This window comes from Typopeltis vanoorti, chromosome 2, assembly GCF_054136105.1.
Source record: "Typopeltis vanoorti isolate ZY-2024b chromosome 2, IOZ_Tvanoo_1.0, whole genome shotgun sequence".
Lineage (NCBI taxonomy): Eukaryota > Metazoa > Arthropoda > Arachnida > Uropygi > Thelyphonidae > Typopeltis > Typopeltis vanoorti.
The window spans coordinates 157559976-157577448 of NC_143550.1; the positions used below are offsets into that span (position 1 = coordinate 157559976).

The 17473-nt window shown below is 33.3% G+C and overlaps 1 protein-coding gene across 1 annotated transcript; it reads left to right on the forward strand.

Annotated features, from left to right (window-relative positions):
• Nucleotides 1-5029: 5029 nt before the first annotated feature.
• On the forward strand, nucleotides 5030-17245 carry LOC150109563 (uncharacterized). Its single transcript, XM_090409033.1, has 4 exons — nucleotides 5030-5183; nucleotides 11062-11130; nucleotides 11767-12260; nucleotides 16939-17245. The coding sequence occupies exons 2-4, from the start codon at nucleotides 11100-11102 to the stop codon at nucleotides 16966-16968; spliced, it is 555 nt and encodes a 184-aa protein (XP_090265159.1). The 5' UTR covers nucleotides 5030-5183; nucleotides 11062-11099; the 3' UTR covers nucleotides 16969-17245.
• The last annotated feature ends 228 nt before the right edge of the window (nucleotides 17246-17473 follow it).

Below are 17473 nucleotides of genomic sequence, written 5' to 3' on the forward strand. Positions count from 1 at the left end.
TCAAATTGTATTAGCTACATTAGAAGATGATCTAGAGAGATCAGTAAAATCATTGAATGAAATTTAAGAGCAATATAATATGGGAATATCAAAAATAAAGACAAAAATAATGGTTTTCCAAGGAGAAATCCAATAAGAAGTAAAATAGTGATAGATAAAATATTAAGACAAGTAAATATTTTCAAATACCGGATGTGACTTATGAAGATGAAAAAGATATAGACAATAAAATATCAAATTTTGTTAACATAAACGGCATAATGAATAATATATTTAAGTTATCTCTGGTACAAAAACACATCAGAATTCAAACGAATTCAAACAGCAGAAAGGAAATTTCTCAGAAAAATAGCTGGATATTCAAACTGGGATCATAAAACAAATGAAGAAATTTTACAATCGCTGAATATAAAACCAATTAACTACATAAGTAAATATAAAGAAAAATGATCAGAACATCTAAATCGAATGGACAATAGCAGACTGCCAAAAATACTATACGAATATAAACTACGTGAAAAAAGAAGAATTAGAAGACCAAGAAAACGATGGTATGAGACGGAAAAGGCCACCTGGCCTCCATAATAGGAAGAAGAAAAAGATAAAAAGTCCTCGAAGCTGTTAAAAAATACTTATAATTGTTGAAACATAATATGTTTTATGTCTACATAACATATTTTCTTGCACCAAATATATTCTTTCCTGCCATCTAAACAGATACGGCCTGTTGAGCGTAAGATAGAGGTAGCTGATGTGCAATGCCATTGGATATTTAATAATGTTATACTTGTGTATTGATGACTTCGATATAACTACCAGCGATATATAGATGTAATTTATATCTTTGGAGAGTAATTAATTATCTCACTATAAAATTGCATTGAAATATGTGTCCATAAGCTAATTCACCATTCGATTTCCGTAATCATAAGCGACTTGCAATTTCCTGGCCCCTCATAATTCACATTGGCATTTTGCACTTCAGTTTTTACGCCCCCACTTGGGTAGAGCCGTTTACAAGTTTGGAGACTGTTACAAATTTGCTCGCATTCGTAAATAGGTAACTCCACTGACAGACATTCTCTTAGCCCATCCTCTCCTCGAGCGGTTATGACGTCACTTACTTACTCATCTGTAGCTCCGCAGCGCATGGATCCTTGTCTATTTTTGGCAAGTGTTGGCACTTCAGCTATTCGACTCTCATTCCAGCCAGAGAGAGATAATGTGCACGGTGTCCCATAGTGCACAACCTTCAGCTGTTTTTCTTTCTTCCTTCTTCACTTACCTTATTCGTACGCTCCCAAAATAACGCAGTACAGTAGATATCCACAAGCTGGCGCTTCTGTAGATGAAGCACGAACTTACTGAAAGAAAATACGTAGTCTTTAATCTTACCTGTCCGGTTTTTACTTTGGGTGTTAACAGCTTGTCGAATAATCTTATGATCATGTTAAAGTAAAGAATTATTGTAGAAAGCAGGGGAAGGGGTTGCTTTTGTTATGTTTTCCAATTATTGAGTTAAATACAAGCTAAAGGATTTTTATTTTCTTCTCATACTGAAACTAACTCGTTTTTCGCAAATTCTATAGGAATGTATTCCATTATTATTCTTACAACAGAAATTATTTGAAGATAATTCTTAAAATTTGTACTAAATTAGGATATTTTTAATAAAAATGAATAGCTGCCATAGGAGAGCCTTCTAACATTAATGAATTTTTTATGCAATTCCTACTTTAAAATGAAGACAAAAATATCGTTATAAATTGACAGGAAAATTATTAACATGCTTCGCATACAAGATAATCGAGCCTACTTTGATATCTTTATTTAGGAACCATGAGATTATTTTAAATGAAGCTTTATCGGTACATGGTCCTAAAATTCAGTGACCATAATTAAGAAATTCTGAACATATTTGATGGACATACTGTTATTAAACATTTAAACATGCAATTTATTTATAAATTGAAACTCATTTTCTAATTTCTAAATTAAATTTTGTCTAATACTCAATTTGATAATTGAGTATTTTTTAATACTCAATAAAATTTGAGGTCCTGAATGCCTTGCATCTGTTACAATTCTTCCCCCCCCCCCGTTATCTAAACTATTAGGTTGTCATCGAGCAGATCCTCATCCTTGACCGGCTAGATGTCGCCATATGAACCTTTTAGATTACTGCATGTTAACAATAGTCACTTTTGGACACTATAGACTACATTTGAAATCACCAAGATGGAGATAAAAACAGAGAATAACACAATTAAACAGCCGTATTATATTGGCAGCATTATCAGAATTATATTTAAAATATTTAACGATTTTTAATATTTTAAACTATACTAAGACACATTGTTTTTATTCAGAAAAATTGAAGAAAAGTCAAGCCACTTTTCGAAAGGCGTGTTTTATATATATATATATATATATATATTTGCGACTAGAGACTCATCTAGATATATTCGCTTATCGCAAAGGTTTCCAACTAATTAAGAAACTTGTTTAGATCAGAACGTATAATATATACTTAATAAACGAAATTGCTTCAATTAGCAGAGGAAATATTCTTTACAATACAACTAGTGCATGGGTGAGATCTCTGATTCTTTTTTAAAAATAGTTCGTACGTGTATAAAAACAAATAATGGATCAACGACTCATATATCCAAAAATAACTTATTATTGAACTATTTTATATCGGTACTGTATATTCACGTGTGAAGACTTGGGATTTACACAATACTTTGGGGTTGCTCCAGTTGGTTGCTGTTTCGTACCTACGATTGGCAAAGTGACATGACACATTGCCTCTAAACTATTTCTTTAGTTTTCAAGGCCAGTCTACCGACCCTTAAACTGTCTCAATGCTATCCACAAAGTCTTTTTATACATGTCTTTTTTTTTTTTTTTAAATTAAGGTGTGAGTTCACTCATGATTGCAACAGTCTGAGACGTTTTTTCACTGACGTTACATGACGAAACTGCACGGAGGAATGATTTTTTCTCCTCCTCAAGAGGCTTTTGAACAAATAACTTTAGAATGCTTCACACCTTTAAAATGTAACGGTAACTCAATGTACGACATTTAAGCAATAATGTTGATGAAAGTTCTTAAAGGACACTATAATTATAATTAGACCTTGCCGTTGTCCAACAGATCACTAGTATCTTCATTACTAACTCCATATCTTCACTGCTGATTCTTATTAGATTTCGTAAACACATCGCATGCACACAGTTTCTTAAAAACCTGCGTGCAATTAAATAACGTCTCCTTATCTGCGAAGTCATCGAAAAGAATGCATCAGCCATTGTCACCCTTTCATCTTGGTGTAGCTATGGCATTATCGTTTCCTAATCACTTGTTCCGGAGATTTCTGCTTTGGTCAACTATGTTATTCCTTATTCATCATCCTTCACTTCAAACATCATCAAGACATTGATATGCCTCAGAAGCTGTTCTATCCATTTTCCTCTTCTATTTTCCACTGTCCTATATGATAAGTCTGTCCTTTATTCGTCGGAATATTTCTTCTTCATTGGTGGTTTTGTGTTTTTCTGTCCATGAAGTTTTTAGTTGGGTTATGGCATTGGTCTTCGCAAACACCATAACCCAAGACAGAAGAATGAAAACATTCTTCTGTTTTCATTTTAATGTCTTGTTTTGAACAAATCCATTTTTTTCACTTGAATAAAGGGTAATACTCCAAACATATCCTTTTATGAATCTTTTCCGTAGTTACAAAGCTTGTGGAGAATAAATATCTCTGTTGAATTGAACGTACTGTATCAAGGGAAAAATAAAGAGAAATTATTTTTTAATTTCTCTTTATCCCCCCCCCCAGTAAATTAAATTAAAATTAAAGTAAAGTAAATTAAATTTTCCAGGGATCTACTACAGAGCCACGGAGTAGAATTATATGTAGCCTTCATAATTTTCATCCTATGACTTCTTTCCACTGCACAAGTGCAATGTATCATTGTTGTTATGGCACATTAGAGAATATTTCTGTGATTTGACGGATCACAAAACTAATCTGATAATGTTGTATTGTTTGGAATAGGATACTAATAAATACAAGAAATTCGGAAAACTATCCATTAGTTAGTTGTTTTAAGGATACTTGCGACATAAGACTGAATGATATAATCACGTAATCACAAGAAAGATATTTATTTAACCAAATATTTCGGTCTGGAAATAGCAGACCATCGTCGGTGGTATTACAAGAACAGTTTAAAAAATATACAAGCTAGAATACTAACAATAGATCGTTGAAATTAGAACATGCCGCGTGATGTTATATCACTAAGTATGAAACGAAATATTTTGAAGTAGAAACATGATTGAATTTGCTATTAAAAAAAAAAAAAAAAAAAAAAAAAAAAAAAAAAATTAATGAGTAATCTTGATTAGGCTTTCCCAGATTTTTGATATAGATATGCAGTCATTACGATTCATTGATTCCATCATCCCAACCTGAATCGTAATGACTGCATATCTATATCAAAAATCTGGGAAAGCCTAATCAAGATTACTCATTAATTTTTTTTTTTTTTTTTTTTTTTTTTTTTTTTTTTTTTTAATAGCAAATTCAATCATGTTTCTACTTCAAAATATTTCGTTTCATACTTAGTGATATAACATCACGCGGCATGTTCTAATTTCAACGATCTATTGTTAGTATTCTAGCTTGTATATTTTTTAAACTGTTCTTGTAATACCACCGACGATGGTCTGCTATTTCCAGACCGAAATATTTGGTTAAATAAATATCTTTCTTGTGATTACGTGATTATATCATTTATCCATTAGTTAAAATTTGTGCTATTCAAACATTAATCAGTTGTAATCAATATTACCTGTTGGCAAACCAACGAAATCATGCCAAACGGTTTTTTTTTTTTTTTTTTTTACTATACGTACTTTTACCGCACATCACGTGGATGCTCCTAATACCCCATTCTTGGAAACGTGGCGCTAAAAACGGCAAGTTTGTCATCCGCTGTGGCATCATTCCATAGTAACGTGTTCGGCTTGCGCAGAGGGATTATATGAATGTCGCTCGTGAGTGGAAAGTAGTGAGTTGTGCTCGTTTGTGGAGCGAAGAGGGCCATTTGGAGTTTTCCCCTCTTTCTCTCTTTCTATCTCTATCTTTCAAGTGCGTGCTGAACTTCACGTAAGTTGTCTTGCAGTAGTGCATGATTAAATAAATATATTTGTGATTGAATTATTCTGTTTCTTACTGAAAATAAAAGAGTGTGATTTCATTAAAAGTACAGGAATAATATATCAGGACTTCTAGAAAAAAAATACTGAAATATTCTTTTAAAATAAGTAGCACGTATTAAGAATAAAATATTTTATAGAAAAAAGTAAATTTTTTCCCCTTCTGAATCTGTATTTAAATTTCAATACAGCTTACACCCTGTAAAATTAAATTTAAAAATTACAGTTTAGTTGGTAGATGAATTTCACTGCCCGGTGTGAGACTATCCCGTTTATTCAAAAAGTATCATGTTTGGTTTCCAGATCTAGCAAGATTTTCGGATTGTCTCCTACTTAGACTACCCACTGAACTAAATGTATTATTCATTTACAACTTTTCGTGGGTGTGAGTCATAAAAAAAATGAACAAACTGTTAATGAAAAAACTTCTTGGTATACGAAACTGTGAAACCTGCTACTCGAAGCTTTCCAAGAGAACCTCCAGGTTTCGCCCCAAATTTTGAGGGGTGAAACTCTGAATATGACTTTAACTAACAGTCTTCTTGAGTGTGAATCCTGCACGATGCGAGGAACATTCTGTAAGCCCGATCCTTGGCTGGTCTCAGGCACTCGTGTTCTCTTAGCCTGTTTTGTAAGATAAAAAGTCTCAGTTTCCTGGAGGAAATATCCTGTCATCTCAATATAGGAGACTAACTAATACCTTCAGACGAAAATAACTTTATAAAGTTTTTTTTTTTTTTTTTTCAAATTCCGTCTGCAATGCAGAAAACCTTATGAAGATTCTAGAGGATTCGAACCCAGGTTTCTTTCCAGCCAAACGACATTGTTGTTACCGAAGGGACTATGGAAGCTTTCCCACCAGGCAGTAAACGTTTATCACCATTAAATTGGAAAAGCCGGCTGATGAATCCCTTTGAAAAGATGCAGGACTCGTCTTCTGAAGTCAGCGTTTCGGTGTTAATCTCAGCAACTCTCGAATGTGTTAGCTCTTCGAAAAGAATCTAGGTTGAATTAGAAATGGATATAAGTAATCGTACATGACGCTAATTAATTTTTCGAAAATGGATTTGATTTCGAAAAGAAGAAAAATATGCTACAGTTGTACAGGCAAGAGGAAGGCTAATATATATAATTTATACTGCGTCTTCTTCTCGTGCGTTATCACATCTATTTGGGGTCGGCCTTTTACATGATGCGGCTTTACGCGCGCGATCCCAACCGACTTATCGCAGAGCATGACGTTATGTCTGTAGAAGTATTCAACACACACCTACAGACATAACGCGTGAAAATACATGGATGAAAAATACGAGTTTCCGGGAGAAAAACCCTCCACTCCGTATGAGACTGGCTAACTCACCTTTAGTCGAAAGTGACCAGTGTTTTTCCCAGGTCTTTCCGACCAAAGGACTTCGTCTATACCGACTGAGCTACGGAGACTCATATATAATTTATACTTATCATATAATATTCATTTTATAATTAATAGTTATAGTATACTTTTATAATTATAATTATAGGCTATTTATAATTTAAACAGCAGCGTTTGCATTATGCAATAGTACCTAATATTAACAAAACTCAAAATAGGAAGGCTGTTTTGATATGTAGTTATAGCTTTGTGTAAGCCACATCTGAAAATTCACGATAAATTGAGATTTACTTAATATATGAAGAAACTTAACGCCATATTATCAAACTATATGAAACATGTGAATGTTGGATTCAGAGGTGAATGTGTGAGTGGGCAAAAAATGATGATATTCTGGGATGGGAGGAGAGAGAGTTTAGGTGTGAGGAAACTTGTAGAATTGGTGGTAATATAGGAGAAGGGACTGGGGAATGTATTAAAGAGTCATATTGGAGAAGTGATGTTCGTGAGAAGTTTGTAGAATCAGAAATGATTTCAATGTTTGTTTACTAATGCCAGAAGTATTCGAAATAAGATGAACAAAATTGTTGCATTGATTGAGTTTATTCGCCCCATAATTGTTGGTATAAAGCGGCACATGGTTAGATCATGATGGTATCCCAACAGGAATAGAAATGAACGAATATGAAGTTTTTCTTGAAGACAGATAGGGAAGAAAGGAAGGAGGAGTACTGCTGATGGTAGCAGATGAGTTGTGCCCATCTAAGGTGGATTTGCAAGATGCAAATAGTGGCTGCGGTTTTGAGGCAGTGTGGTTTGAGGTGGAGGTGAACAGGATAAAATATTTAGTTGGGTGTTGCTATAGACTTGGTAATATAGAAGGTAATGAGAAGGAAATGTATAGGCAAATTAGCCTCGTTACCAAGAAACGATAATCACCATGGGGGACTTTTAGAATCAAGAGACTGCATTTGGGGGAAAATAAAATGAATTTCTGGAGTTTTTGAAAGACAATTACCTTGGGCAGTACGTAACAGAAGGTACACGATGATCAAGGGTATTGGATTTGATCATCTCATCATATGATGTTATTATAAATGGGGTGTGAAGTCTTCCACCAGTTGCTGAAATTGACGATGAGGTGATCGCTTAGGGTGGCCAGTCATTTGAGGACGCCTGTTAGAAAGAGATATATAAGGCTGGTAATTATGAAAATCTCAAGAATAGCCCACAACAATAACTTCGAAAGAAGAACTGGATGGAGAGGATATTAGTGCTTCTTTGACCCTACTCAAAAACTATTTGGACCCTACTCAAGAACAAAATGTATTTCAAAGGTCAAGAGGGTAAATAGAGCAGGAGTGAAATGGATCAATCAAGAGGTAAGGTATGCAATCTGGAAGAAGCATTAGATAAGTTGTTATAACAACCAGTTGCGTGAGAAGTATAAAGAGCAGGCGAGGAAGGTGACTCGCTTGATAAGGGTAGTAAAAGCGCAGTATGAGCAGCAGTTAGCTAATGGAGTTTAAAAATCCTAGGGAATTTGAGATTTAGGAAGCAGAGATGGGATGTGGAGTACATAATCGGTGGAAATATTTAGAAGAGGTAGAGAAGATGGGAGATCTGGGAGCTATTGTGGACGAGGACCTAAAATGTCGGGGACATATTGCTAAAATGAGACAGCACAGCGGATAATGTGAATGATGCAGAGGGCACTGACTTGTAGAAGTAAGGATGTTATGGTTCCTTGTAAGAGCCTCGTATAAGGCTTGGTCAGGCCACATACGGATCACTATGTACAGATTTGGTCACCTAGTTTTCAAAAAGATGAAGATTCGAAAAGATCCAGAGACGATTGACTAAAGTGGTTTCTGGTCTCTCGAATGTTGAGTATGAAGGCAGATTGAAAAAAATGCAATTTGCAGAAATTGGTGGGTAGGAAGAGGAGAGGGGATGTGATCGAGACAGATCATATTCCCCCCTCGATCGAGATCACACAGAATGGGTGAAGACAGAAAGAGAAGAGGTCATCCCCAGAAGCTGTATAAGGAGAGTGTGAGCAAGGGAGTGAGGAGCAGGTTTAACATATTTAAGGCGCTGTATGATAATCTGTGTGTGTAACAGTGGGACCTTCCGCGATGAGTCTTATGACTACATGACGGAGGTTTAATAATAATAATAATTTAATATTTTGTGTCGTTGAGCAAATCGGAGAGAAATTCACCAAAAATTAATACTTTAATGTGGCTCCGTTTTTAATATCAAGAACCATTCGAGCTGAAAATAGTGGAGAAATATTGTCCTCTTTGAATTAGGAATTTGTTAAAATTGTATTTTCATTGAAAACATAAAAGGAAAATATAAAATATAAGAAAAGGTTAGACTACTTACAATTAGCGACATTGGTTGAGTACGGCAGGTGCTTTTGAGTCTGAAAATATTCGTCAGTTAATTATATTATTCAATTTTGTAAAAATAACAGTGTGCTATATTCCCTTTAATATCACGTTTGGTTAAGTCACACCAAATTCTAGATTGTATTTGTTTGTGTGTGTGTGGGGGGGTGCATTCACATGGATAAAATACAGCAATAACAATGATAATACATGAAATCCAAACGCAAGGTGGCACTCGTGTAGCGTTAATCTAAACCCCAATTATTTAATATGTACTTTTCAACTGTTTGCTAACATGATTTTAAGAAATGGCAGACGATAAGCATGGTTGAAAGTAAAAAATTACTAACTTATATTTAGCAAGTAATTAATATTAATACATTATGTTGATGAATTAAATCACTGAAAATCATTAACTGATATTTCAATTTTTTTTTCTTTTTTCTCAAATCGAAATCATAATTTTACTGAACTCAGTGGCAATATTATTATAAAATAAGAGTGTACAAAAGTGATTGTAACGACGTTCGTGTGAGTAATATTTATAATCTGCATATAATTGTTAATTGACAATAAAACGCTCTGTGAAGACGGTCTTTGCACTAAAGTGCCAGAAGAATACTGCTCTTCTGGAAGAAGAAAGCTTGGTCGCGAACCCAAGCAAGCAGAATTTTTCCCTCCCTAAAATTTCGTTTTTTCTTCCTGCAACTAAAGAATATGTGCTGTATAACCTAAAATCATGTTTACTGACAATTTGTAAATTGATAAAAAATATTCTAAGTGGCAATAAATAATTCTGCTCTGGCCTCATGGAATTTAACGAAATTTCGCATTAAATATTTCTGATACAATTTGATTTGTCTTCTCAATTTTAATTTCTTTTATGCCATTAACGTGATCTGATGGAAAAATAAATGACAAAATAGTGGCAAAATAAATAACAAAAATGTAAACAAAAATAGCATATATAACAAATGTATGGTCTCCGATCATTTCCTTATGCTATAAAACTGAAGTTCAGTGAAAACATAGAAATTCGGTAGCAATATTACATATACTCTTAAAGTATAATAAGAATTTGGGAAATTCTCTGCCTTCATGCAGTTGCCCAACTCAGATATTTGTACCTATGTGTCCTACTGGAAAGCCGATAATAATTTATTATTATTATTATTATTATTATTATTATTATTATTATTATTATTATTATTATTATTATTTCTCAGATAAATTACATACATTATATGAACACAATTATACATAACAAATACTTTCTCGTACATAAAGTTTTTTTAAATAATAATAATAAAAATAACTGTTTACAACATATATTATTATAATATTCATAATGATGATTATTACAGATGTTTTTTTAATTATTAATTAACTTTTTTAACATTTTATTATTTTTTTATTTTTATTTTATTATTATTATTTTATTTATTTTTTTTATTTTATTATTATTATTTTATTTTATTTTATTTTATTTTTTTGTAAGTTTGAGAAAGAATGATTATACATACAAATTTCTGCATTTGCTTATAAGGATTACTCGTAGATGAGTGAGGCAAGTTAATCCCACCTACTTCGAAGCTTGGGTTAGCTTTTATGAAGAGAGTGGGATTTAGCCTTCACTGTTTGTGTTGTTGTTTATATAATAATAATAATAATAATAATAATAATAATAATAATAATAATAATAATAATAATAATAATAATAATAATAATTTCATCCAACCAAAGTACTTTTCATAATAATAACAGATACTCTGATATGTATTATAGCTAATTATATTAATATTATTAATCATAAATAATCAGTACACTTAATATTATTCTGGCGCTTGTCACTGCCTCAAAATCGCTGAGATCTATCAATGTGTTGTACACAGATTAACAATTTTGATTATTAATATATTTCTTTGATTTTTATTAAATGCTATCAAATTATAAATGAAATAATCAAGGAATAAATTTAAATAATATAGATATATTTGTTATTGCTTTTTAGTAAATCTATTAAGTTATTTTGCACTAAAATATAATGTTTTACTAAACAGGAAATACAAGGTCTCTGGAAGACAAAGCAGCTGTCGCCATGTCTTCCCATTCAGTTAAGCTGACGAAAGGTAAGCCACGTGATGATTCTTTAACTAAATTTAAAATACTAGTTAGTTTTAGGAATATCGGCTCATCATTGTCAAGTTTATGGCAATACACCAAACCTCGGCAATAGTGAGAATCGAAGACCCGGTTGTCTATTTCCTAAAAGTTAGGAGCAAAAGAGCGGCTGCTGCTCAGTCCGACTGTGGCAAATATGGCCCCTAATTTAAGATGATTAGGTGTCAGAATATGTGCTATTAAACAATATTGAAATTAAATAGTATATTTATTGATTAACTGATTATATTTTTACAAAAATACACTAATTATAAAGAAATTTCTCTTGCTTTTTTTCTGCAAAATCTCCCAAAATCTTACTAAATTTAAAATTTATTCCATCGGGGTCCGATTCAGCTCAATCAGTCCAATTGGCTTAATACCGGCCCTACAACTTGGGGAATGAAAAGACCTTGAAGGAGTTATTTATGTTTTATATATAAGAAAACGATTTAACAACAGCCAACTTTTTATTATGTAAAAGAAAGCAGTTTAGCATAAGCCAAAAAGTATACGATAATTGATTTTGAATGATTGTTTCTGGCTTTGCATGCTTAGCAGAGATTTTTGTAAAAAAAAGTTTATTTTTTGTTCTATCCTTTCAGGATTAAGTGAGGAATCGTATAGTCGTAGTGTGTCATCTAGTGTGACATCATCGCGGATTTCCTCCTCAAGTGTTGTATCGTCTGACACTTCGGAGAGATTATCTTCTTTGGCTTCTACTCGTCACGTAGGATCTCTGGATGAAGAAGCGGATTCCTTACGCAAGACGACCGCTCTTACCTCAATTGGTGGCAACGATCTTTCCTCCACCATCCGTAGCTCTCTTCGTTCCTCCCTTGACGATGACACCAGTGATTCCGTTATTCGATCTTCCCAATCATCGATGTCCGTTCAGGAAGACGAGAAAAGTTTCTCAATGGAAAAATCCAAAATGGAATCCGCTTATAAGCAGGAAGAAAACAAAACCGAGCAGTTGATGAGAGCGTCTCATGCAGCAATGTCCGTGAAAAGCGAATCAGACGACACTTCCTCAATAAAAATTTCGAAGTCTAGTATGCAGTCCTCCGAGTCATACTCCAGCGAGATGTGTGAGACGGTAAGTGTTTGATCCCTCGACTTTCCCCTTTCCTTTTTGCCCAACACGCACTGCCTGATCAAAAGTACCCACTTTTTTTCCCAGCTCAAACCATGATATGCGAAAATGAAATGAATCGTGCTTGTATAATTTCTTGTTTTTTGTTATATATCAGCGAAAGCCGAATAATGAACATGAGATGCAATAAATGGATGTTTCAGCAAATATTCCTCCTCATGACTTCAATATCGCCTTGCTTTAGCAGAGTAGAAACTGTGTACATAAGATTATTCTCTTATCACACATGGTAGTACATAAAGGTAACACACACACACACACACACACACACACACACACACACACACACACACACACACACACACACACACACACACACACACACACACACACACACACACACACACACACACACACACACACACACACACATCATTTTAAATTCTGAATCTTTAATGGCCTTCTAAATATGTGCTCTATTTATATGAGGCATGGTATTCTGTATGAATCCTTATTCAAAAGCATGCATTTCTATCCTACTCGCATTCCTATACCAAAAGAAACGTTCTCGAATTTCATCCCCCCTTCCCCAATCTATTCCTGAATCCAGTCCACTTCCACTTCCAGAAAAAAAAAGCTTTATTCCCAGGCACAACATTGACTGAAATTAGTTTTAGGTAAGTTTCGTTTTTTTTAATTTTTTTTTTTTAATTATACAAAAAGTTATACAAAAGTTTGTACAATTCATAAATTTCATGAATTTTTTTTGTATGATTCATGAATTTATTCGAACTCTTATTCGTTAGCGTTCATGATACTTGTGGGAAGAACGTATTAAAATAAATTTGTGATATTATAAGAAGGTCCAGTTTCTTTATTATTCAACTTCGTAAACATTTATTTTATTTTTATGAAAGGTTTGCGATATTTATTCTTCAATAAATATTCCCAGTTTCTGTGATAATTTCAATTTCAAACAAATTTGTCGAACCCTACACTGTTCTTATATTTGGGGAAATGTTGAGTATTAAACAAAACTGGTTGACGGAACCGAAATTTAAGTTGTTCACAATTAAGAACTGAATTGTTTAATGTATATTACGTTAATCACAGGGTACAATATATTTGAGGATGTTCCTATTTTCTTTTCTTCCCTTTTTACTGTTTTTGCTAAATATTATAAGATATAGCATGCTTATTTTTAAATCAAGTGTTATTTAACTGTATATATATGTGTGTTGTATTAGCTAATATACAGTGGTTCTTAACCAAAAGGGTCTGGAGGTTTTTATTTTTTATTTTTTGGAGGGGGGGGGTGAACACAAAGTAGTTTGGGCCGAAATCTGTTTCCTCCCATATCGTACGGATTTTTCTTTTTCCCCTCCACCCTTTTTAAGTATTGGCGTTTTATGGCTATGGTTAATAATTGCAGTACAAATAAATACAAATATAAAAAAATATACAAAATTAATTTTTAAAAAGTCAAAAAAATTCCTTAACTCGTCCGAGGTACTAACGTACTCCATTTTACATTTCATCGGTGGGAGAAAATAAATAAATCTGCTGGTGATGAAAGTGAAGACCAATGCCAATCGATTTCTAAAAAAAAAAAAAAAAAAGGGTTTGTTTTATTTTAATTTTAACAGAATTTCGGTTTTCAACATTTCAGTTATATTTGCATTATTATTTACTACAAATGATTTTGATAATACTTAAAAATGTATGCAAGACAAATGGTTAAGAGCCACTGGGCTAATAAATTGTACAAATTAGTCCATTTTCAAACAACAGTAAAGAATAACGAAATTAAAACTGCAACTCATGCTAAGTTTTTGCTTAATATTACAAGTATTTTATTTTTCTTACAGTATTCTATGTTTTATTATTTATTTACTTATTTTATGCTTTTTTTATTGTAAAATGCTATTAAATCATTATTTTCCTTTATTTTCCTCTGCTCCTAATATGAATATTTACTAACTAGTATATTATGCAGACTCCTCTAATTGGCATTCACGAGAAAAAAAAATGTTTATGCTTGAAAAGTATCATTTGCTTTTTTTGTTTTGTTTTGTTTTTAGCATTGTGAAGTGCCGCTATTCTCTATTCTTATTTTGTGCACAACAGATTACCACTTTCAAATAAAATCATCATGCTTATTTTAACACTAATTCGCATATGTGAAAAGTTTTTTTACCTTGGGGGATAATATATATTAAGGATACCAAGTAATTTTATAAACTTGTTTTTTTTTTTTTTTACTCCTTCTCCAAGTAAGCAACACAGTTAAGTTTGCGCCTGAACGTAGTTCAAGTCTAAAGGTAGTGCAACACCAGGGCACCTCGTTGTGAAGGTGGTAAAGCTCTGATCACTATTCTTAGTATTTCCCATCATGTAAAACACATCTCACTAAGAGATGTATACTGTTATACATTATGGGTGTGTGGGAGGGGAGAGGGTCACTACCCACATCGGTTTCAACCTTTTTTGAGGTCTCCTCAGCGAGTAGCTAACTTGTATAGGTAAAGTTGATAAGGCTCTGTATTACTAAAAACCTTGGTATTTTCAGGGTCTACCTACTCACTGATGAGACCCCAATGAGGGTGGAAACCGGCGCGGGGCGGATATGGCTTTGAGAGGCTCCGCTTGGAGGTAGGTTTTTGCTTGTCTCTGAGTGGGGGCCACCGCTGAGATGATGGCTCTGCTTGGTGGTGGAGTAAGTCTGCCACTGGGTAGAGCCAATGCTGAGAAGTTCTTCTCGGTGACGGGGTGAGCTTGTCATTGAGTGGAACAACGCTGAGTTTGGCGATCTTTCGGGATCGTCTTATTTTTAGAGCCTGCTTCACCTATACATAAGGTTGAAACCGGTCTGGATAGTGACCCCCCACCCATAATGTATAACAGTATACATCTCTTAGTGAGATGTGTTTTACATTATGGGAAATACTAAGAATAGTGATCAGCGCTTTACCCACCTTTACAACTTGTTGCACTACCTTTAGACTTGAACTACGTTTAGGCGCAAAATTAACTGTTTTGCTTACTTGGGAGAAGGAGTAAAAAAACAAACGAAGTTTATAAAATTACTTGGTTGGCACGGGCATTCGGGGTTTTTCTCCCGGAAATTTGGGATTTTTCATCCCAAACTCAAGAAAATCGAGCCCTCCGATATATAATATAGCATATCAAAAGCATCGTATCGTACTGTTCATAATCTCTGGAGCTTAAAATATTCTCATTTATTTGCATATAAATACGTTATCACCATATATCTATCGGCACGCCCCTCAAGAAATAATCTTAACGATTCATTAAAGCGGTCTTCAGGGTCCTCCGCGATGAGTGTAATATAATATAATAAAATTATATTATATTAAATAAATATAAATAAATTAAATTTTATTTCCTAGTGTTATAAATTTTAGATTTAAAAATTTTGCAGATTATTAAACATAACCGCATATCTAATTAAATTTTAACGAATACTAATTTTAATTTTAATTTAATTTTTGTGGCTTCATGTACATTGGAGGTATCAAAGACCAGCCTATGCTCAACTGTCGTCGTGGTTAATAATTCTCTCATACGTATTACTATTTCTACAGCGAAACTTATTTCAGATTCAGAGGTAAATAAAGCGGGTATCGAACCTGCTGGCCGCCTAGGTGCCGTGAGCTCGGAGGGAGCCTTGAGCGTCAACTCAAGTCTAGAAATGATTCAAAAAAATTTTTGACTATTCCTAGGTTCTTCCTATTATATGTGTTTAAATTTTTGCTATGGTGAATTTACGGGGCTCCTAAAAAAAAGTATCAATATATGTATATGCTACAAAGGAATATATTAAAAGAGAACATATATAAACACTTTTTTAGGAGCCCCTTAAATTTTACCGCCAGGGGGCCCAAGTCGGCTTAATCTATAACTGTTTAGACTTATGCATTTCTTGAAATAAAACAATTTACACGCACACGCACACACACGCACACGCGCGCACGCGTACACGGGAGAGAAATACAATGTAAGTGGAACGATCGTACGCCCTACTTGTAATATCATAATATGGCTTCTTTTATATTAGCCAGGTTAAAACACCAGAAATGAAGTCAAAAATGAATAAAAGTCTAGTATTTTCATATTTCAGAATATCACAAATTTTACACATTGTTATTTAAACTGCATGTTTTTTTTATCACCTCCACATCGGTGTTTCCTTCGTTACGTTATTTGATTCCATGATCCTGTGTGTCCCATCCCCCCCCCCGCCTTTGAAAGACTGTACTGATATTTGTTTAAATCATAAGCTCCATTAAAAAAATAATATCAGTTCAGTAACATATTTCGCCTGCTATATTTTTAATTGAAATTTTATTTTTAATTTGTGTTTCTTTGAGATATCGGATTCGAAAGATAATTTGTGAGGTCTGGTATCCGATTCATTTGAGAACTAACAAATATATTTCTTATTTAAGAGAAAATATATTTCTTTCCCATTTGTCAATGTTTCCTCCCCCCTCTCCCTCCATTCCTATTCTCCGCTTATCCTTCCTTCAACAGCCCCCTCCTACAGTGTCTAAAAGAAATCCATCTATTTCAGGAGATAAAAAGCTTTTCTAAGTTGTTTTCATCTTCTAATATGATCGTTTATTCTATTTTGCACCCCCTTCCTTTTTTTTTAATACAGAAGGCGACCTCGGGCTCCATTGAAGGCTGAAGTTATATCGGAGATTACAGAAATCTTACACTTCAAGATGCCATCTTAAAGTGACCTCAACGAATCACTGTGATTATTATTATTTTTTAATATGTTTGCCGGTGTGATTTTTGAACATTTTTATGTACGTTTTCTTACTCTGAATTATAAAATAAAAATTTTTTCAACTAAAAAAAAAATTACTGTAAACGACATTTTGGGTACTTTTGAATCAAATGGCAGTGTGCGTGTAGTTGGCCTTTTGTAATAATTTTTAAATAAAATGGAGATTTTATAATTGCTGTTGCAATATATTTATATATGTAATTATTGAACAAAATTTAAATTCAAATTAACATGTAGTAATTAATCTATACATGTATATTAACCATTAACAAAACACTATTCGATTCCACTAAATTGAAAATATGGACAGCACCATATAATCAATTTGAATGTATTTGTGTTGCTATTACGAAACTGAATTCATAATTAGTGTTGTTAAATTAATAAATAGTTTCCCTGT